A 24,352-nucleotide genomic window follows, 5' to 3' on the forward strand; every position below is an offset into this window, starting at 1 on the left:
TTAAAGTGTGTCTGTCTGTCTGTCTGCTAGCTTTTCACGGCCCATCCCTTTAACCGATTTTAATGAAATTTAGTACAGAAATAACTTACATCCCGAGGAAGGACATAGGCTTTTTCTGATCCCGGAAAATCAAAGAGTTCCCACGGGATTTTTAAAAACCTAAATAAATGCGTACGAAGTCACGGTCATCAGCTAGTTTTCTATAAATATACACAACGTAAGCGTGTGTATGTAAAAATTAACAATTTTACAGAAGAGCGAAAAACTTCGATCAAAATATGTCGATAGCACGATATGCTTAAAAAAAAATATTTTATTATGATTATTATCTCCTTTACAAAAAGCTGGAGAAGTAACGGTCGTCATTTGTCAATTAGCCAGTATACAAAAATGCAGAAAAACTAGACAGGACACAAAAACCACATTTTTATGGAGATTTCACACGACATAAACAAAGACGGCGAAGTCTCAACTCTCAAGCCGTTACGTAAACATACAATAATGCCTAGCGAGATAATTTCCTGCAACCTTGGTACACTATCCTTTCGATTCTATTGAGATAAGCATCAACTTGTAATAGACGATCCAACTTAGCTGCCAACAAACTCTGTTCAGTTACCAGGCTGTTGTGTAGTTACAAGTTAGATCATTCTAATAAAAAATACAAAGGCATAAGATACAAAAGCCAATAAATCATTGTCTAGATCGTGCTGAGCGCTATGAACATCTCTATTTTTGATAGGTACCTACTTGATAAATAGGCAATATCGTATGACAGGTTTCTTACAATGTGAAGGAGCCTGAACTCTGCCCGTGAAGAACCCTTAATGTACTTATTTTTTTGTGAAAAATGTAAAAGTGTTGGAGTTAGTGTCCATATCTGGCTCATTTTCCGTTAGTTTTCCAAAAATTGACCTAGAATAATCACAACTGTGTGAACGTGTATTGTTTGCAAAAACAAGATGGCAAAGATAAATAAGTCCGACGCGGTGTTTGGGGTGATTTGCTAACTCAGTGTCTAAAACTGAATGACAGCCACCGAGCTTATTTGACATTGGTTGGTTCTACATTGCTGCTTCACTGAGTGATATTAAAATAATTTTTCGTAGATAACTTTCAATGGATTAAAAATAAATGTCAAATTAGCTCGGTGCCATTGCCAGGTGCTAAAATCGACAGCAACTGAATTGGATCGTCTGTTGTAACTTGTACTACGAGTAAGTATAATTTATCAAGATTCTCGCGACCTCCGCTCGAGTAAACAAAGTAAATGCGTATATTTTTTACGCAACTAACGGCCGCTAATGGACGAACACAAAACCAAGCCCGTTTTTAAAACATATTAGTCATTTAATTATTTGGTAGAGTTTTAAAACTAATTTGGTCCTATTTCAAAGATTTGCATATTTTAAATTCCGTCACCAAGTGAAGTTATGCGTGCGACCTAAAATATTGTTTAATAAGAAATGATCCTTTCTTATTTTATACCAGTAGGTACATTACTTATACTACATTGATATATGTAATCTAAGAATGTAAGTCTCCCCCCCTGGATAATTAAGTAGGTAACTACTTAATACTTACTTAAAACAGTTTTTACAGCACCTTTGATCTAGTAACGATACAGTCTCAGATTGTACCTATTTAAAATCTTAAGAAAACCGACATAGATAGATTTAGCACGTGATTCTATGTTCACCTTCTACTAAAAGTCACGACTGCTTGGTAATAGATGAATAAATACAATATTTTATTACCGTTGACACAGCGCAGCGCGGCGTCTGCGTGTCATACCTGCATCATTGCAAGGTTTTATGATTGAAGGTATGCAATCATGGTCTAGACTCTAGTCATACAGCTAACATTGTCTAGTCAATGAAATTTTTCAAATGATTGGTACCTTTTAGAGTTACCTAGTTAAAATATTACTTCTATAGCTACAAAAATATTATAAAGAGGTTAGGTTTGGATGCAGAAGGTAGGAAATCTCCGAAAAATTATTTCACTGAGCTAACTATATTATCCCCGAGTTAGGTTACTTAGTAGGTAAGTAATTATATTTGAAGTATCGCAGAGGAAGCTCGTTGTAAGATAAAGGTAAAACCATAACCATTTTAATTTTTTGGTGTAACCTATGAAATTCCGAAACCAAAAGTTTACTGGAAGACTTTTTCCGCAGAATTCTGGTCATCAAAAAAAAACGGGCCAAGTTGAGAACCACCTCCTTTTTACAAGTCGGTTAAAAATTGTAAATTAAGTCGTCGTTCGCGTGTACCTTTTTTCTCAAGTGCGGACGGCTTCATAAAACCATAGTATTATGTCACAGAATTTTGGCCTAAAAAGCGCGCTGTGAAAATTCGCAGTTGTGCTTGCCCTTCCTTAACTCACCTGATAATTATGAAGCTAACCCCAAGATTGTTAAGCTAAATATTTTTTTATCTCGTTTGTCGAATATTTGAGAGGTAGACTTTGCGATAGAGTATTATTATAGATAGATTGAGGAAAGGATTTTCCGGTGAGCATGGAACGTGCGACGTGCGTAGACAGTAGAATAGAGAATTGCTGCGTCGTAGCAAGTAGGTGTCTACGTGATGTTTGCGGAAATACTTTACCTGCCTACGCATTTCATGTACATTTTTACATTGATCAGGTACCTAGATAAGATTCAACAAATAATGTTACCTTTAACGAGAATTTTTCCATCATTTCGCTGTATATGATTTTTCATGAATTATAAAAAATTTTAGCACACTTCCATCTTTGACTGCATTATCACTCACCAGGTGAAATTGCAATCAAGGGCTAACTTGTATCGGAATAAAAATAAAAAAAGACGTAGGTGTATTGGCAGATTAAGTGCGGTCTGCGATGGACATCCCCTTACATGAAAGGCAACCCATCGCAGCCATCAGAGAAGATGGAGATGCATAGTTAAGCGTGCCACAGCACTGCAGGCACGAGCACGTAACGACAAAGTAGAAGAAGTGGACGCTAAACAGCTACCCATCCGTCTATCCATCCGGACTAAACAATATGAATTCGCTCATGGATAGACAGACACACATTTCCGAGTACACACCCTAGGCTCACTGTTCTAGGGTGGATATAAACGGAATAAACCGGACTTCTAAGGCAGCTAGGTAAACATTTTATCGACCCTTATATCTAGATGTTAATGTGAAGGTAAGTACATAAAACTAAAGATTTGAAACGTAAACTAAACTCTCAGAACAAATACCTGTAGAAGTAGCCCTATTGTGAAGTGAGGTTATGTTGACTCAAGTATTTTTAACCGACTTCAAAAAAGGAGGAGGTTCTCACTTCGTCGGAATCTTTTTTTTTTTTTTTTTTAATGTATGTTCCCCGATTACTCGAAGACGCCTGGACCGATTTTGAAAATTCTTTTTTTGTTTGAAAGGGTATACTTCAAAGTTGGTCCCATTTAAATTTGGTGAAGATCTGATGAACATCTTCGAAGATAGATACTGGAACTCCTCAACGGATAAGAGTAAATTGCTCGCGATCAGTGTAATAACTTAGTAAACAGTAGATTTTTAACCAGTCATAGCATAATTCCATGGGGCCACTAAAAATTTTGAAATAAAAATTTTTTACAAAAAAAATAAAAACCGACTTCGATACACAAACACTAAAAATTGAAAAATAATTTAATTTATTACCGAATATATTATGTATACAAGAGTTATTATAGTTCCATAATAACATTTTTTGGGGTCGGTGCCAATGAGGTGCCATTGTGGAGTCTCATAAAAATATGAAGTCTAGACGATTCGCGCAGCTAATTGGCACCGGCACCAAAAAGTATTATTATGGAACTATATTAACTCTTGTATACATAATATATTCGGTAATAAATTAAATTATTTTTCAATTTTTAGTGTTTGTGTATCGAAGTCGGTTTTTATTTTTTTTGTAAAAAATTTAAAAGAAATAATTGATTTGTTTTGTTGTTTTTTTGTTTTTGAAGTTATTGTACAATGGTGGGTTGCAGTACTATAATACTAGGCTACAATAGCCGAAGCGAATGAAAAATAGAAGGAATAACATTTCCCATGTAAGTAAGTACCTCTGCTTGAGCGAGAGGGGCTATATGGGCCACGCTAGTTGCATATCTGTAGGTAGGTAGGTAACTAAACTGACAACTCATTCACGCGGTTCATTCAAACCTTAGTTAGGAACTATAATTCAAAGCAAACTAAATACCACACCAAATACATAAAGTGTTCGTCATGCGAACTTCCTGTACCTGTTAGATTCGTGACTTATAACTTCGAATTATTGATCGTTATTGGATATTGGACCTTTCGATTGAATTATAATATTATCATGCGCACTGACTTGATAGACTAAATCTAGAACTAAGCTGTGCATAGTAATAAATCATGGAGTTTATTTGGTTTTAGCCTTGATATTAAATACGTGCTTATTATTATTCTAAGTTATTTTGTCTTACTAGGTAGGAATCTACTACAGTTGTTTGCAACTTAAATATTGGTGGTGTTACCTATACCTCTTGCCTTTGCACTTTACTGAAATTAACTTTTATTTAGCTTTTAGTCCTATAATATTAGTTGAGTGCGTCAGTGCAAAATCGCGAAAGAATAATATTTGACAAATTCTTTTAGTTTGTTTAATTTTCCATAAGCGAATGAATTAAACTAACTTTTGCACTTGAAAAGACTATTAATCAAATTATTTCACCAAACCACAAAATAAATGAAAGACTAAGTCTATACGTGCTTTACCTAAGTGCGGAAACTAATTCTAATTAAATAAATAGGTAGGGACCCACTTAAGTAACGGATATCGACTAACTCTTTTTTTCTGTTGTTTTCAACGTCTAGTTTACAGTGAAGAAGCCAACAGAAAAACCAATAGGTTTATATTCGCTCCACTGGCCAAAACCTTCGGTTTGAGGCTAATAGGGCAAAACATTCATTTGCGATTTGTTTACAATACTAAATTGCCCCTGTATTAGGAAACTTCTCATGCATTGCGATCTTTATAATTATCGTTAAGCTTATGCTCGCGACTTCGTCCGCGTGGACTACGCAAATTTCATACCCCTATAGCATTTTTTTTAATTCAGATACAAGTTAGCCCTTGACTGCAATCTCACCTGGTGGTAAGTGATGATGCAATCTAAGATGGGAACGGGTCAACCTGGAAAGGGTATGGCCGTTTTTATTAACACATGTCCCTTTGGTTTCTACACGGCATCGTACCGGAACGCTAAAGCGCTTGGCGGCACGGCTTTGCCGGTAGGGTGGTAACTAGCCACGGCCGAAGCCTCCCACCAGACCAGACCTGACATGCCAGGAATTGAACCCGGGACATCCCACTACTAAGACCACAGCCACAGCGCTTACCACTGCGCCAGGGAGGTCGTCGAATGAAGCGTGTTAAAATATTACGATACTACTCTAACATTATTTAGTTAATGGGTGTAATCTCTTAGTGACTTGAGACTGGCAAAGTGCATTGTGCTGACATGGCACTGGAAAAAGCCATATATTAAGAGAAGAAGAAGAATCTCTTAGAGGATGATTATGGAAAATAGGTAAGTCAAGATTTATTTAGCACAAAGTCAATTACAATAATTACCTATTATTGTACCTGCGCTTGCATTGCATGCGTAAAATACTAGGCCTAAGGTACCTCACTAATTAATAAAGATAATGTGAATAAAATGAAAATTTGAAAATACGCGTGTACGCGGCAGAAAATAAAGGATGATGTTTCTTTAGAAAGAGAAAGCTGTTTTGTAGAGCACTGTCTCTGTCGTTGAGACCGACAAAACGTCACATAGGTATGAATTACAGAGACAACGCTCTACAAAGCCGAATTGTCATTCGAAAGGCCGATGTACATTATTTTCTGCCGCGTAGTGCGTACTGTAAACACTTTGTCGCAGAAATCAATGTTAAGTTTGTAACGTAGACTAAACTTTAGTATACTTACAGCCGTACTCAGAGTCACTAATAGTTACTTAAGATTGAGTTAAAACGAGACGGATTTATGTGAGAGATATAGCTCAATCTCGTTTTAACTAAACTTAAGTACCTAACGATTAAGCGACTCAGAGTACGGCTGTATGCTGTATGTCTAAACTAAATTGACAACTCATTCGCGCGTAAATTATTATTATTTATAAATTTAATTTAAACATTGATAAAACTTGATTTGCTTTAAAATACAATATTACAAAGATTAAAAATATAGGATAGGTACACTTAAAAAGAGGCAATAAAAAATATTGGCAAATAAAAATGAAAAAGAGTGTAAGTAAGTACCTAAGCGTAATATTTACCATAATTATCAAGCTGATAACAACCAACCACACTACCTATATGCCATATTAAAACTCACTATGTTTTTTTATATTTCTCTAATACCTACACCATCATCAAAATATATTATATTTTTTTAAATACTATGCGTAGGTAATATTTACCATAGAAAATAGAAAATACACAATAACGGAAAGCGTACAAAATGATAATTATTTACCATAATAAATTACTTACCTGGTAATAATCATAAACACAACCAAACATTACACCTTGCATAACAAAACTCACTAAAATTATTTTTCTTTTATATTCACGGAAAAATAAAATAAAGGTGAACACACATCACTCGACGCTAGCTCACCTTATCAGGCGCTGCGTCCTCCAGTTCGAGCAGCCGGAACTCCATGAGCTCGAGCTGGTCGCGCGCGTCGCGCAGCGCGTCCGCGAGCCGCGTAACCTCGCGCGCCGCCGCCGCCGCCCGCTCCGCCGCGCTCCGGCACTGCCCGCACGACTGTGGACACCCTCACATGTTACATTACCGGACAAGTCTCAAGGCTCACGGACTTTCTAATTTAGTGTTGGTGGGCATTGTTTTTTACACGACTGCCCAAAAAACGAGTGTAATGTTTTCAGGGTAGCTACATATATGCGAGTACATAATACTATCTGAGTTTCTTTATTCCACCACTAGCTGATACCCGCGACGATTTAGTTTTTTAAAAAACCTGGGAAACTCTGATTTTCCGCGATAAAAAGTAGCATATTATGTCACTCTGCCGGTCTTTAACTATAACCATGCTAAAAATTCACGACAATCCGTTGCTCCGTTGCGACGTGATTGAAAGCCAAACAAACATACCAATAAATCAATAAACAAACATACTTTCGCATTTATCATAGGATCGGCGGTTGTGTGGTGTGGCATTTTCAAATGTGAAAAAGTCCTTTTAGTTCGTTTTTTGGCAGGGCGGTCAAGGTTTTTTATACAGGATAGACTTGATGACAATCATTCTATGTTGAGGTCTTGGAGAGTGATTGCCTAGAAGATGCCATATTCACTTTTGAAAAAGAGTATTTTCCATTTAACGATTGCTTACACAAAAGAGCTGCAAAATTGCTACAAAAATGTGGAAAAAACTTAGAATAAATAGTCGCTATATTTGAGAGTATCTTTTTTACTTTTTTTGTACTTCCACGATCACGGCCAGTGGCCGCAGCGTCCACACAAAGTATCAAGTCTTTACGTATCGCGCACATGACTACATGGCCGCTGCGGCTTCTGGTCGTGGTTGTGGTCGCATAGTGCTTGAAGTCCCCAATAGTTCGGTACGGCTGTTCATCGTGGTCGCCCTACACAACAATGGATCAGTGACGCAAGCGGCGGCGCCTATAGTTTAGTGGGTGACACGTATCGCAACACAGCATTTGCGATGCTCTCATGAAGTTTCAAGGCCGTTCTAAATTCCATATCTTAACATAGGACTCTCCGTCTCCGTCGTGGGCTCCATACAAACGTAGTTTGGGTCTCATTTGAATACTACCCCTTGGTAAACTTTTTTTTTTAGTTACTAGCTTATGCTTTCGCATTTATAATAAGGGTACCTACTGATTCTTTAGATCGTGTAACTTTGAAACTGAATATTTTAACAGAAATCTGGAAAACCACAGACGTAGATATTAGTTCCTAGAAAACTTCATTGAGTTGAATCTGTCAGTGTTCAATTGATAGCCAAACTACGTTTGTCTGGACCGCACAACGAACAAACCCCTTTTAATATAATCAAATATTATTATCTGGGGAGGTCGCGTCAAATATGTATCTAGCTCACTCGGGTGTCTCAATGGACGTCCACAATTCACATAATAGGTATTATGGACATTAGGTCAATGATGTATAGGATGTAGGGATCAATGACCGAATGCTGTACGCGGCCGAAAGTAATGTACATCGACCATTAGAAAGAGATAGCGGTTTCGTTGAACATTGTCTCTGCCGTTTGAGACCGACAAAACGTCACATAGGTATGAGTTACAGAGACAACGCTCTACAAAGCCGAAATCTCATTCTAAAGGTCGGTGTACAATATTTCTTGTCGGCTACTGTATCCAGTCTGCTCGGCTTCAATGAAATCGCACCCTAAAAGCATGTATTCATTAGAGCTGCAAATGTGGACTATCAGACTGTATTGGTCACATATTGTGTTTTCATAAAATCAGATTAATGAGAGAGGAAGCTGTGATAGCCTAGTGGTTAGGACGCCCGCCTTCTAATCGGAGGTCGGGGGTTCGATCCCGGGCACGCACCTCTAACTTTTCGGAGTTATGTGCGTTTTAATTAATTAAATATCACTTGCTTTAACGGTGAAGGAAAACACCGTGCGGAAACCTGCATGCCTGAGAGTTCTCCATAATGTTCTCAAAGGTGTGTGTGAAGTCTACCAATCCGCACTTGGCCAGCGTGGTAGACTATGGCCAAAACCTTTTCACTCTGAGAGGAGACCCGTGCTCTGTAGTGAGCCGGTTATGGGTTGATCATGATGATGATGAACTTATAGGCAATAATAATAAAAACAAAATTTAGTTTACAGCACACGTCCACTCCGGTCCAGTTTGGTGAAAACGCACCTCTTAAATGTGCAATTTTACCTTTTTAAAAGTGAAATGTTACATTTTTCATAGTTTAGGTTTCGGAGTTGGTTCACTAATGAATGACAAAAAACGTATGACAAATTATCAGTTCACCAAAAACTTTTGAAAAACTAATCAAATCACAAACGTCGTATACCGCAAACATGTCATTTTACAAAAGATCATTTGACAAATATTTTATTCACAAATGTTTTACTTTGCAAATTTGCTGAATGTTAAAATATCATTTAAAAATTTATTATTTCAAATTCGCGATTTTACAAAATAATAGATGATAAATTTATTATTTGATAAAATAACTAATTAACAAAAAATACACAAAAAGTCTGTTTTGCATACATATGCAAACCCCTATGCAACGCAGCAATAATATCATGGGGCTCCTTTTTTCTGGATGTGAAAAAAAAAAATAACCCACGAAGGAGATGGCGGGGTCTCAGACCCCGCCATCCTCTTCTAACCTAACCGTTCCGAGTCGGAGTGCCCCAAGTCCCGAGCTCGCTTCGCTCGCTCTTGATGGTGGGAGCGGGAGGGAGGAAAGAGACCCCCCACCATAGTGGTGGTCTCTTCTCGTCGACCGGGGCCCGTCGACGGAGCCCCGCTTCGCGGGGCTCCTTTTTTCTGGGTGGTAAAAAAAGAAATAACCCACGAAGGGGATGGCGGGGTCTTACAGACCCCGCCATTCCCTTCTAACCTAACCGTTCCGAGTCGGAGTGCCCCAAGTCCCGAGCTCGCTTCGCTCGCTCTTGATGGTGGAAGCGGGAGGGAGGAAAGAGACCCCCCACCATAGTGGTGGTCTCTTCTCGTCGACCGGGGGGCGGGGCTCCTTTTTTCTGGGTGGAAAGAGACCCCCCATTATAGTAAGCGGTCTCTCTTAAAAAAAAGTGCGATATATTGTTTTACTAATTAACACGATTAAAGAAATCAATTGTTTGTCAAATGATATTTTATGAAATAAAAATTTGTCTGGTAATTTGTTTTATCAAGTGAATTATTTGTAGAAACATAAGTTTTATAACGATCATAAAACGATTCATAATTTTGGCAAAATTTGTTTGGGAAATGAAACTTTGTCATTTGTTTTTTGTCAATTGATCGGTCACCTTCGGAGTTCAATATATTTCAAGCTACAAACAAGCTGAACGGCTTCGGATACTGAACACGTGTGGCGAATGCTGGTCTCTTTGATCGTGAATCAGAGCAAATAGGTACTAACAGAACATAAACCAAACATTGCCTCTTGTACCTATAGGCAGAGAGCCGGTCAGTAATCGTTCACAGCGTTTTCAACAATTGCAAGAAGAAATGTTTTGTGCCTCGTCGTATTTCAAATGCATATTATAACTAGCTTATTCCCACGACTTCATCCATGTGCACTACACAAATTTCAAACCCCTATTTTACCCCCTTAAGGGTTGAATTTTCAGAAATTAAAAATCTTAGCGGGTGCCTACGTCATAATAGCAATCTGCATGCCAAATTTGAGCCCGATCCGTCCAGTAGTTTGAGCTGTGCGTTAATAAATCAATCAGTCAGTCATCTTATTCTGTTATATACGATATCAAATTAGCTTTTGCCCGCTACTTCGTCCACGGGACATATTTATAGCCTTCTATATAAAGTAGCTTTTTAATAGTGAAAGAAATTTAAAATCGGTTCAGTAGTTTCTGAGTTTGTCGATTAGAAACAAACAAACCTTCCTCATGTTTAGATGAGATTTACTATACCAACTACTAACAGAAATAATATCATATGTTTTAAGTTTAATTAAAACATATTCCAGCGTCTGTAACTTTTACAGAAAATCTGAACACTGTAACAAAATAAACATTGCTATTGCGTTTTTCACAGGCGATAGAAAACATGTACAAAAGTGCGGTTACTTTTAAAAACGTTTTGAACAACTCTTGGCCTATTAACATTACTCACGAGATTATATCATTCAGTAATTGCTTTGTAAGCTTTGTTTATGTACAATAATTATGCACATATATATATGATGATGAATGTACTTTATGCTATTACAATATTGCAAAGAAAACAAGAAAATTATAATTACTCTATGGTCTGGAAAGTGGAAACCGTTTCCGGGCAGCCAACTCCCATCGGCGGTGTTCCCACTAGATTATAACATGGGGTTATTCTAGGGGCGGACCAACAAATTCCTAAAAAGCCGGCAACGCATCGGCGGTTCCTCTGGTGCTGCAAATGTTCATGGGCGGCGGTAATCACTTAACATCAGGTGACCCGCCTGCTTTGCTCGCTATATCTATAAAAAAAAAGCCATTCTGTAAAACTTGGTGCCTACCTACAAGAGATTTTGTAGGTACTTGTACATGCATTGAGCTTTTCATTAAACGGTAAAAACCTTGTGAAAAAATCAGTAGGTAAGTAGGTATCTGTCTCATAATAATAACAAATGAGCATTGAGCTATTTAATCTAGGATAAGCAGTGTTTTATGCCTCTATGACCTGTACAAGTGTATACCACTGACTGGGGGTACGTTATGGTGATTCATAAAAGTCGATGTTCATCACTTTCGGCTGCGTAGGTACTGTAACATTTTCCTTTTCTTACCTTTTCGCATGGTAGGTACCTATGTTTTTTTTATCTTTTTTTTTATCTCGATCATTTGGGAGAGAAGTCTCTCTCTCCCAGAATACTAAACTAAGCCAAGTAAGTAGATAGATTTTATCCGCTGTCCAAATAGGTACTGACCCACATATCGTTGAGCGGCTGCGGCGAGAGGGACGCGGGCGCGGAGGACACCGCCGAGTCTCCGTCCGACGGGACCTCCTGGAAACAAGGTATATCTTTCATTATCATGTAGGTATCTACTAAGCTGAGCTTACAAGTATACCTGCCCCCCGATTGTGTCAAAATAACTTATTCATAATCAAACCATTATAACATCGTAATAAAAATCGACAGCAAATTCTGCCCCTTGATCAGTTGAATTCGCTGAAATTACATTTTTCAAAGCCAATCAAGGGGCAGAATTTGCTACCGATTACGATGATTCATACGTTTTTCTTACACAATTGGGGGGCTGAACAAATGTATCCTCATATCTATAACCAGCTTATGCTCGCGACTTCGTCCGCGTGGGCTGCGCAACTTTCAAACCCCTATTTCACCCCTTTAGGGGTTGAATTTTCAAAAATCCTTTCTTAGCGGATGCTTACGTCATAATAGCTATCTGCATGCCAAATTTCAGCCCGATCCGTCCAGTAGTTTGAGCTGTGCGTTGATAGATCAGTCAGTCAGTCAGTCAGTCACTTTTTCGTTTTATATATTAAGATAAACAAATAATATCTTACTTTTACTTTTAAAATATTTGTCTTGCTGATGTCATGGTATCAAGAATCAAAGAAGAAGAATGGTGGAAGAAAGGAGGAGATATCAAGAAAAATTCAAGTGGGTTATTCAAGGGGCGGGCCAACAAATTCCTAAAAGGCCGGCAACGCATCGGCGGTTCCTCTGGTGCTGCAAATGTTCATGGGCGGTGGTAATCCCTTAACATCAGGTGACCCGCCTGCTCGTTTGCTCGCCATCTCTATTTAAAAAAAACAGTAGATGTATTGATTCGATCAACTTACCCTGTAAGAAGTTTCTTTCCGATGTTGGATGTCTGTTTTCAAATCTTCTCGATTGCTCTTTTCTTTTGCCTGAAACAATAGAAAATCTTAATTAATTATCTTCATCAATTTGATGTCCATTCGACCCGTATCATCTTATCATTTGTTTGTAAGTCTGTCTATCAAGACTCAAGAGCGGTCAAGGGAATCAAAACCTGTAGGGTACTTCCTGTTGACCTAGAATCATGTTTAACAGCTGTCTTATTAATCTTTACCCCTATTATAAATGCGAAAGTGTGTTTGTTTGTTGGTTTGTCCTTCAATCACGTCGCAACGGAGCAACGGATCGACGTGATTTTTTGCATGGGTATAGGTTAAGACCTGGGGAGAGTTTTTAAAAATCCCATGGGAACTCTTTGATTTTCCGGGATAAAAGGTAGCCTATGTCACTCTCCAGGTCTTAAGCTATACCCATGCAAAAAACCGGCCAAGTGCGAGTCAGGCTCGCGCAATGAGGGTTCTGTACTACAGTCGTATTTTTTCGACATTTTGCACGATAATTCAAAAACTATGATGCATAAAAATAAATAAAAATGTTTTAGAATGTACAGGTGAAGACCTTTCATATGATACCCCACTTGATATAGTCACTCACTTCGAAAGTTGAAAATTCTAATTATTAGTTCATGACCACAATTTAATTTTTTTGTGTGATCTAACCCTAAATTCTTGGTTTTTAGATTTTTCCCCAAATGTCAGCTATAAGACCCACCTTCCTGTCAAATTTCATGATTCTAGGTCAACGAGAAGTACCCTGTAGGTTTCTTGACAGACAGACGGACAGACAGACAGACAGACAGACAGACAGACAGACAGACAACGAAGTGATCCTATAAGGGTTCCGTTTTTCCTTTTGAGGTACAGAACCCTAAAAACATTTCAATCCGTTGCTCCGTTACGACGTGATTGAAGGACAAACCAACAAACAAACACACTTTCGCATTTATAGTATGGGTATTGATGATTAAATAGTATGTATAATTAAATAGGTAAAGAAAGTTGCTCAAATTGAAAGACATTGCAATATCTAAGTAGGCAACTAATTTCACGCGCTGAATCGCGGTAAAAGTTACTCTTGCTAGAAACATTGTAACTAATTGACTTCCTTGTGCCTGCAACTTGGCCCACGTGGATTAAAATTTTGAAAATCGTAGAAGAATTGCTTTGCTTTCCCGGGATAAAGAACAAAAAACTCCTATATAGTCTTCCATCTGTCTGCAAAATCGATTCAGCCTATCGAAGATAAGGTTTTGATGGCATATACTTCATTATCATCATTATCGAGCGATAGACATCCACTGCTGGACACAGACCTCTTTTGTAAGAACTTCTTTGTGCCTGAATCCAGCAGCTCCCACATACTCGTTTTATGTCGTCTGTCCACCTAGGTCCTAGTGAGTAGTCTTCCAACGCTGCGCTTTCTGGCACGAGATCGCCATTCTAGCGCCTTGAGAACTCAACGTCTATCAGTTTTTCGAACTATGTGCTCTGCCCATTGCTACTTCAGCTTTGCAACCCGTTGAGATAATATAATGTCGGTTACTTTGTTTCTCCTACGGATCTTCTCATTTCTGATTTGATCACGTAGAGAAACTCCAAGCATAGCTCTCTCCATCGCACGCTGCAGTAACTCTAAGTAAACTATAAGGCAAACTCAAACTCAAATTATAAAATATGGTAAAAATCTGTTATTTCTCGTTCAAAGAGCTGCATTGCATTGTAATATGGGCCTTTGAAAGTAATTTCGATAACTGCAAAAGTGTCGCTACTAGATGGCATAACCAGTCGCTTCAGTACTGAGTGAACATACATTATCACAAATTTCGTCACTGGCAGCAAGCGAGCCGTAGCTTATAGTGGTCTGAGCGTCGAGCGCGATCGCAGGAGACGCGGGTTCAATTCCTGCCGGTCCGCAACTTTTGATATGTATTTAAAATTATTTAAAAACTCGGGTAAGTACACAAGTGAAATGAAATGATTTATTTGTTTTAAAAGGTCTTTTTAAAATTGTGCCAGGGACCCTGAAGTAAGTTTGCAAAACCTCAGGGTCCCCAACAGGTAGAACAAGTTGCACGACAAAAGTAACAAAGCTTCTTTACAAGAGAAAATAAATAGCGGTAGGTAAGTAGGTAGGTACCTAGCTACATCTAAACCTATCAGGCACATTATGGAAAGTGAAACCTATTGCGTAATTTCACTTTTACTTACTCATCATCTTTTCATTGTTCCCTGTTTAGGCCTATCAATGAAATGAAATTATAATCAAAATCGATTAAGGTGCTGAGTAATGTAATATTATCATAGTTTCCCTATTTAGGTACCTACATTATGTACCTATGTAGGTGTTTCACAACTTTTGAAAAAACAGTCTCAATGACTGCCATTTTTTTTAAAGGTTTATCGATTAAAAAACCGTAAAACATCAGTACCCAAGTACTCATATTATAATTGCGAAAGTGTTGCTTGTTTGTTGGTCTATTGGTTTGTTGGTTTGTCCTTCAATAACGGGGCAACGGATCGACGTGATTTTTTGCATGGATATACCTAGTTTAAGACCTGGAGAGTGGCATAGGCCACTTTTTATCCCGAAAAATCAAAGAGTTGCCATGGGGTTTTTAAAAAACTAAATCCACGCGTAAGAAGTCGTGGGCATCAGCTAGTTATTAAAAACCACAAACCGGTGAAAGGATTTAACGGTGATTTGTAGAGAAGATGGTAATTTCATAAACAAAACCTGTTGCCTACTCCTAGGGTTGCCATCCGTCCACGTTTCCCCGGATTTGTCCTAGTTTGGAGGGCGTCCGGGAAAGGTCCGGGCGTAGTGGGTTTGCATTTTGTCAGGGTATAAAATTTACGCACGCTATTAATTATTCATAGCCATAGAAATATGTACCTTTTTTCTTGAAAGATGCGAGAAAAAACTTTGTTTAATTTTTAATTAATATTATTTACCAAACTTCAATGTATTTTGCTTTGTAAATCTATAATATAAAAATGAATCACTAAATGTGTTGTTCATCGCAAATCTCGAGAACCGCTGAACCGATTTCGCTAATTCTTTTTTATAATATTCCATGAAGTACGAGGATGGTTCTTACGGAGGGAAAATTTTAAAAAGTTTGAATCGACTGTTAGGCGGAACGAAGTTCGCCGGGGCAGCTAGTAAGTAAATAAATAATAACAATTTAAAACTAAATAGTTTATTTTATTTGTGAGGTAAAAAAGAACAGTTATTTTCGACAGACGTTTTTTAGCTCCTTAGTTTATAGATTAAACAGATGGCAACCCTACTTTGGCACCTACACCTAACTCTAACCGCAAACCCTAACTCGTCGCACCTTGACTTTCTACAGCTGTTAGATTTATTAGGAACTGCCCCCCAATTGTGTAAGAATAACCATTTCATGGCTATCGCAATCGTCAAGAAATTCTGCCATTTGATTGGTTGATTCGCTATTTACATTTTTTCACAGCCAATCAAAGGGCAGAATTCTTGACGATTGCGATAGCCATGAAATGGTTATTCTTACACAATTGGGGGGCAGATGTTTTACGTATTGTTGTAGACCTTGAGTTTACCCGACTACGACAAAGCAAAAGGCCTTAAAGTTTAAAAGAGTTTTTTACCATTTTACCGGAATTTAGCAGTCAGTCAGTGATGTATGTATAATTATAATAATACTAGCTTATGCTCGCGATTTCGTCCGCGTGGACTACACAATTTTAAACCCCTATTTCACCCCCTTAGGGGTTGAATTTCCAGTAATCCTTTCTTAGCGGATGCCTACGTCATATTAGCTATCTGCATGCCAAATTTCAGCCCGATCCGTCCAGTAGTTTGAGCTGCGCGTTGATAAATCAGTCAGTCAGTCAGTCAGTCACCTTTTCCTTTTATATATTTAGATTAGCTTATTCCCGCGACTTCGTCAGCGTTGACTACACAAATTTCAAACCCTTATTTTACCCCCTTAGGAGTTGAATTTTCAAAAATCCTTTGTTAGCGGATGTCTTAGTCATAATAACTATCTGCATGCCAAATTTCAGCCCGATCCGTCCAGTAGTTTGAGCTGTGCGTTGATAGATCAGTCAGTCAGTCAGCTTTTCCTTTTCTATAAGTACCTAAGTAAGTAGTTATATAGATTTACGTATATTTCACCGTAACAGCTAAGCTACTGAGCCGATTTCAATAATATTATCAGATGTTATCAGTGATGTGCAGTTATTTCCCACGCTATTATATCGATATCGATTATGTACCCGTTTACATCGTCAAATCAATCACGATAGAGGCACTAAGTAGGGCAGAGCTCGGCTGTCTGTTTGGCTGTAAGTATCGTGATGACCTCTGCCTTTCTATCGGCTTTCGCTAATCAAGCACTGCGCAGATCGATATCGATACATAGTTGTCGACTAGTTTACCCGCCCCGGCTTAGCTCGGGTGGAATTTCGGAACTATAAACGCGTACGCGCGCGTTTAGTGTGTGTGAAGCCATAGGCTTTAGCGGACCAAGCGGCAAAATTTAATTAGCTTTGAGTTCTGCTTCAAGTAAATTTATTTAGTACTAGCTTATGCTCGCGACTTCGTTCTTGTGGACTACACAAATTTCAAACCGCTATTTCACCCCCTTGAGTTGAATTTTCAAAAATCCTTTCTTAGCGGATATGCCTACGTCATAATACCTACCTGCATGCCAAATTTCAGCCCGATCCGTCCATTAGTTTGAGCTGTGCGTTGATAGATCAGTCAGTCAGTCAGTCAGTCACCTTTTGATTTTATATATTTAGACAAAAACTTTTGGTTTAGTCAATAATACAGAAATAGCTGTTCCCAAAATCCAAAGTCGTGAGCCATAGAAACACATTGCTTGTAAAACTAACCATGTTCAACGTAATTTATCTAGACAATAATTGATAAATACCAATTCCTATTACAGCCCGGTCGCTGAGAAATGTCGTGATTGGACCAAATCGGGTAATAATTGGACAATAATCACCCATTGTGGCGAATTTGTAGCCCGGCCTCGTAATCGATCTACATTCTCATCTTGTCAAACGAAAGTGAGTTATACCTCGCTTACATAGAAATGTCCATCTATGGTATCATCGTCATCATCATCATCAGCCTGTGGACATCCACTGTTGGACATAGGCCTTCCCTAATGAGCAGATTTATGGTATAGTGCACGTAAAACATGTATGTATTATAGTACGCGACAGATCGAGATGGCAATCCGGGTATGAGGCGGATGACGCCTCGCACACCCGTCACCCGCACCGAGTTAGCGCGGGGGCTGTGTAGGCTTGCGGGGCGTCCCCACCCCGATTGCCATCTCGAGCTGTCGCGTATTTATATTTAGTCCAATAGTCCAACCTGAACGCGAGCCAGTAAATAACAATATCTTGTTGAAAGTTGAAAACTAAAACCCGACTGAAAGGTGACTGACTGACTGATCTATCAACGCACAGCTCAAACTACTGGACTGGAAGGCATGCAGATAGCTATTATGACGTAGGCGTATCTGCATGCCTGCATGCTAAGAAAGAATTTTTGAAAATACAGCCCCTAAGGGGGTGAAATAGGGGGTTGAAATTTGAGTAGTCTACGCGGACGAAGTCGCGAGCATAAGCTAGTTTATCATAATATGCCAAAATTTAAAATTGTGGCATCATTTTTTCAGTGCTTTCTGTGAAAAATAATTGTTAGAAAGTAGTCAATTTAGTAGGATTTATCTAGAATTTGTAAAAGAAAATAATAAATATTATGTCATGTAAATGCAATGGTCTCAAAGGTGTTTGAAGTCTGCCAATCCGCACTATGGCCAGCGTGGTGGACTCTGGCCTATAGCCTTCTAATTCTGAGAGGAGTACCATGCACATTAATGGGCCAACAATGGGTTGAAGATGATGGTGAATTTGGCACAAAACTTTTGAAAGTTTAGACGAATAGAAACATCTATTTGACCAAGGCTTAGCTTTGCCTGATCTGAATTCTATATTGTGTTTGTTTATTTTCCTTCATTGTATCAATGAAGAAACTTATTACATTCAGATCAGATCATCGTAGGAATGCTTGACCTAAACTTTCACTGTTTATTGCTGACTTGCAAACTCTTTGTTATGCTTATGTGTATTGGTCAGTATATTCTAAACTATAGATTCATCGATATAAACGACAAGATACGCCCAATCGAACAAAATTTTTCACGATTTTGGAACCAAATAAATCAGCGCCACCTCATAGATACTAATGAACGACCCGTTTGAAATTCAGACGTCACTGAGGTTGCATTGGTGCTAAAGCACCACTGAGTCGGTGCCATTTTGTTTGTTCAATGGCCCTGTCCATACGAAGTAATATACAAATATAAGTCAATAGCTAGATCCTGTTTTGTTTGATTTATTGCTGTCTATAGCAGCAACTGTGGTCTATTTTCTGGTGGGAGGCTAACCTAACCTAACTGCAATATTAACTTGATTAGGGCACTAAACACAAAAAGCATTTAATAGTCGGTCGAGTCTTGAGTCGGAACGAGACCAGCTTAAAAACCTTCAACCACCCGTGTATTTATACAATCGACTCAAGAGGGCTTCCCCGCAACAAATCACGTGACTTCCGTTCAAAAGGCAGCAACTACAAGTGCGATAACATTCGCTATGTACCTAGATAGAGCTTTTCAAAAGCTCCACAATAGCTCGAATACAAGCGTCAAGCATTCGCAGAAGGCAATAATTCAGTATCGGAGTGTTACCACGATGCTATCCTATCCACAGGCTCTTAGCACCACGCTCACTTGCCCCAGTTCCCAGTCATTGCTAATAGTTAGTGTTGCCATCGGTCCGGGTTTCCCCAGATTTGTCCTAGTTAATAGGGCGACCGGGGAGCGTCAGGGCAGGGCTCCATTTGTAGTCCGGGTTTAAAAATGTAAAGTGTTGGGCCGCCCGCCCGCGACTACGCACTGTGACCGCACGTACGCCGCCCGCCCACGATCAACCGACTCGCCAAATTCACCGTCCCTCCGCCCCTCCCGTCGCAGTTGCCACGACTTCGCCGCCCTATTTTAACTGTTTTTTATTACCTATGTTTAAAAGTTTAAAAAACCCTGTTGGCTTGTCCGGGTTCTGGGCTTTAAAATCCGGGGTTTTAAAGCGTCATGTCCTGGTTGCCAGTTTTTAGAGATGGCAGCCCTACTAATAGGAAGCCGTTAGCTGTTAGACAGTTAGGTACTTGTTACTTACACTGCTTCGCTGAGGTCTAGTACAAACGACTCTAGATTTATTCTTACCATCCATTTTCCTTTGAAACCCCTATTATAATATTACCAAGCTGATGCCCGCGACTTCATCAGCGTTGATTTAGGTTTTTAAGAATCCCATGGGAATTCTTTGATTTTCCGGGATAAAATAGAATATGTGACGTTTTAGGTCTTTAATGCGAAAATTCGGGTCAATCCGTTGCGAGGTGATTGAAGGTCAAACTAACAAATCAACCAAGTCGCGGGCATCATCTAATATCTTAAAGGAAATATAATACCATGTTACTAAATTATGCCCGAGACTTCATCCACTGGATTTATTATTTATTATTATTATTCTCTCATTTATTTATTTTTCTCATTTTTATCATATTTTTAAAAAAACAACAAACAATAAAATAACAGAAGCAACAAAAAAAATTAAAGTAAAGTAACAGAAAATCAAATATTATTATTATTATGATTATTATTTATTATTAAACCTAATAATAAATAATAATCATAATAATCATAATTAAAGACGGTTAAAAATTCCGTGGGTATTCTATGATTTTCCGGTATAAAAACTAGCCCATCACCAAAAATGCATACTGGTATCTCTTCCTCGTCAAAATCAGTTAAACTATAGCTAAACCACAGTTAAAAGGTCGAGCCGTGAAAAGGTAACAGACAAAGACATCCATAGACACTTCTGCATTTATAACTTTTGTATGGATTAGTATGGAAATACCTATGAATTTAGGGTACCTAGATTATCTCTTTTGATCAACATTACCTCATAAACAATCGAAACAGTAACATTACTGCCTAGTACTTAAACCTAGGTTTAATTTATTTAAACTACCTACACTATTCGTCGCATTCACTAATCGTCGTCCGTAAATCACAAACCAGGCGCCATAAATAACGATATTTCACTTGTAGCGTAATATCGTAATATTTCAACCGGTATCGTTATGCATAACTCCCGTAATACATAAACTACCTACCTATCTGTTTCGATATCGATACTCGCAAATCGGTACATTTATAGCACATCACTCAAAAAACTAAATAATAATGTGAATAATCTATATATATATATATATATATATATATATATATATATATATATCTAAATATATAAAAGGAAAAGGTGACTGACTGACTGATCTATCAACGCACAGCCGAAACTACTGGACGGATCGGGCTGAAATTTGGCATGCAGATAGCTATTATGACGTAGGCATCCGCTAAGAAAGCGTTTTTGAAAATTCTACCCCTAAGGGGGTGAAATAGGGGTTTGAAATTTATGTTGTCCACGCGGACGAAGTCGCGAGCATAAGCTAGTAAATAATAACTGTCTGTCTGTCTGTCCATCTCTTATCCTTTCACGGTTCATCTGCTTAACAGATTTTGACGAAATGTGGTAAAAAAAAAGCTTACATCCCGGAGTCTCGGACATAAATCTACTTTTTAGGATTTTTAAAAATCTTAATCCACGCCGACTTTCTTTATCTAGTACCTACCTAAGTATTGTATTTTCTAAATTATAAGCCTCTAGATGAAAATTTGAATACCTACTTAACCTACTTTAAGATTTTTTTTCAAGAATTTTTCGTCGTTTTTTTCGTCCGCTTTCAATACAACAGTCAATATAGTGTCAATCACTCAATATCATACACAAAGCTTTCATCAAATCTATTATTATCAGTATCTCTATCACAATTCACAACGTATAGTACTTTTACTGTTTACACCATCCCTCGACCAAATCACACGCAATTATGTCTAGTGTATTCGTTGCTATGCGACGCGCCTGCTATATTCGCTCGTTGGCCCCACACGCAAGACCAATACTTGTAGCTTGTAGGGTGACAATCATTCCGAATCTGAAACCATGGATATCGTATGACGTGTACTACAATCTGGGTTGCGAAGCTGAAGTGGCAATGGGCAGGGTACATAGTTCGTAAAGCCGATTCATAGATACTAATACCAACTTATTCCTTAGACCTACTACAAGCTACTACGTCACCGTAGTTGTATAAGGTTTAATAAATTATTAACAAGGGTGTCTGGCGGGGGTTCCCACGACACAGTGGCTAGCGATATTTTTAACTAATACTACTCCCAAGAAAATGTAAAAAAAAATAGACTTTATTTTATTTATTTTTTATTTTTATTGAATGGTTTACTAGCGATTTTAACATAAAACTTACTAACTATAATAAATACATAGGTTTTTTATCATGCACAACTATGTATGTTAAATCTTTTAAAAGTAAACACTGCATGCAAATTCCGTACAGATATATCAGACTTACAAAGGGGATAACAATTTAAGTGAAGATTCCAAAAAGTAAACAGTAGGTAAACGTTCTATTGTAAAATGGATAAACATGTTAAAAAAAAACTAAATTAACTACTATAATATAATGTTACAATTTTTTTATTTTTTAACGTGCTTAATTACTATTTTCTTATATTCTACACATTCTATAAGTTCTACTTTACACTTTGACATAAGATTTTTTACACCTTTATTACCTGCCCCTTTATTATCTCCCAAAGCCGCCATGATCCAAACAAACGTTCCTCCCAGTGTTAGGGACAATACGCAGAGAAACTTCCAGTTTTTATAAAATAAGGAAGGTCTGGCACGCGCTAGCTCTCTCTATATTAACTTATGCATCGATTCTGAGTCACTTATCCTACGAAATTCCTGCTCTGTACAAGTCGATTAACGTCACAGTTGATTATCATCAATTTTTCACCCACCTTCAAGGCACTTGCGCCCTTAACATTAAAGCAATTGAGGTCAAAAAAGCATGCCACATATGGGTCCGAGCGGCATGCATCTGTGAGGATTGTACGTTCTAATCCGCATACAATTCAAGGACCTCTGACCCTATTTTAGATTGGGCCATTCACTGGCATTTTAAATGTAATTTATAAGAACAATGCAGCGGGCGACAGTTTCGTGGACAAGTACCTACCTATTTGGAGTACCATTAAAAAAGTACATGGCCCAGTTTGACAAAACGCAGTAGGTAGGTACTTGTCACTAGATGGCGCTGTTTCAATTCTATACAAATCGTTGTTAACTTTTACGCGATCGAATAGGTAGGAAATCTCCCACTAGGCACACTGTTCTTGCAATTCACGAAGGCGAGTGAACTTTACTTGTGGTTACGTCATATACATGGGCATTGCAGAAGTGTGCGTGCATGTAGGACCAATCGGTCGCGAGCAAGCGCTTGCATACGCACACATTTACTGTAGCTTACTTATACCGATACGATAACACAAACATGAGTCACTCGCCTTCGTGAAATGCAAGAACTATACTTACCTAAAGTATATAATATCTGTCCCGGCTTTACTCACGTGTTTAGTTGACGTTAGCCAGACTAGTTTCGAACCCATCCGGGGTCCTTTTTCAAGGTAGTCAGCTCGCGCACGCGTCGCGATTGTGACTGCGAGCTGCGCGTGCCGCTGCCCGTAGAGCCCGTTGTTCGGATGGGTTCGAAACTAGTCGGGCTAACGTCGGCTAAACATGTGAGTAAAGCCGGGACAGATATTATATATAATGGAAATCACTCACGATAGTTTAAAATTACCCACTGTATTTATAATATCACCTTGGCGTCTGTCTGTCCGCGTGTCGGTCTCTAGAGTCTACCTCGTAGACGAAATGATTTATAAACCTGAAATATTTTGGTATTTAGTGTAAAACGTTAATCCAAAACCGAAATTAAATTAAACTAGCTTATGCTCGTGACTTCGTCCGCGTGGACTACTCAAATTTCAAGCCCCTATTTTACTTCTTTAGGCATTGGGTTGAATTTTCAAAAATCCTTTCTATTCTTAGCGTATGTCTACTTCATAAAATAGCTATCTGTATGCCAAATTTCAGCCCGATCAGTCCAGTAGTTTGAACTGTGTGCTGATAGATCAGTCAGTCAGTCAGCTTTTAATATGTATCATATGAAAGGGCTTTACTTGTACATTCTAAAACAGATTTTTATTCATTTTTATGCATAATAGTTTCTGATTTATCGTGTCGAAAAAAAATACGGAACCCTCGGTGCGCAAGTCTGACTCGCACTTGGCCGGTTTTTTTACTATATCCACCATGTCCATTATTTTGAAAAACGAGGTAAGTAAGTAAGGAAATAGTTTTGGGTCGCATCGGCGAGACATCAAGTGGCGCGCCCACTTTCACCCGACTTCACCGATTTTAATGCAATTAGCGATTGTGTAATGTTTTGTGCCATTTATCTCATTCGCATTTCGCCATCTATTATTATTAAAAACTTTTGTTAGCGATTTTCTCATGCACATGTGTGTAAAAATTACTTGCTTGACCACGTTGACTGTAAAAGTGCAATTTTAATATAATTGAATTTAAACAACTTTATTGTTAACAAAATTACAGAGAGTAAGAATACAGGATACACTTAAAAACAAAGGGCGACACACCCAACTGCAAAAATTGTGTATTTTGCCTATTTC

General features: G+C 38.3%; 1 protein-coding gene across 4 annotated transcripts in view; it reads right to left on the reverse strand.

Annotated features, from left to right (window-relative positions):
- The window catches only part of LOC117986487 (uncharacterized), a 176,207-nt gene that overhangs the window by 20,264 nt on the left and 131,591 nt on the right, over positions 1–24,352 (reverse strand). For all 4 annotated transcript variants that reach the window (XM_069501708.1, XM_034973323.2, XM_034973321.2 and 1 more), the window contains 3 exons: positions 12,564–12,632; positions 11,683–11,760; positions 6,676–6,825 (listed from right to left, as the gene is read on the reverse strand). In XM_069501708.1, coding sequence (XP_069357809.1) covers positions 6,676–6,825; positions 11,683–11,760; positions 12,564–12,632 — 297 coding nt within the window. The remainder of the gene's footprint in view (positions 1–6,675; positions 6,826–11,682; positions 11,761–12,563; positions 12,633–24,352) is intronic.

This window comes from Maniola hyperantus, chromosome 11 (assembly GCF_902806685.2).
Source record: "Maniola hyperantus chromosome 11, iAphHyp1.2, whole genome shotgun sequence".
Taxonomy (NCBI): Eukaryota; Metazoa; Arthropoda; class Insecta; order Lepidoptera; family Nymphalidae; genus Maniola; species Maniola hyperantus.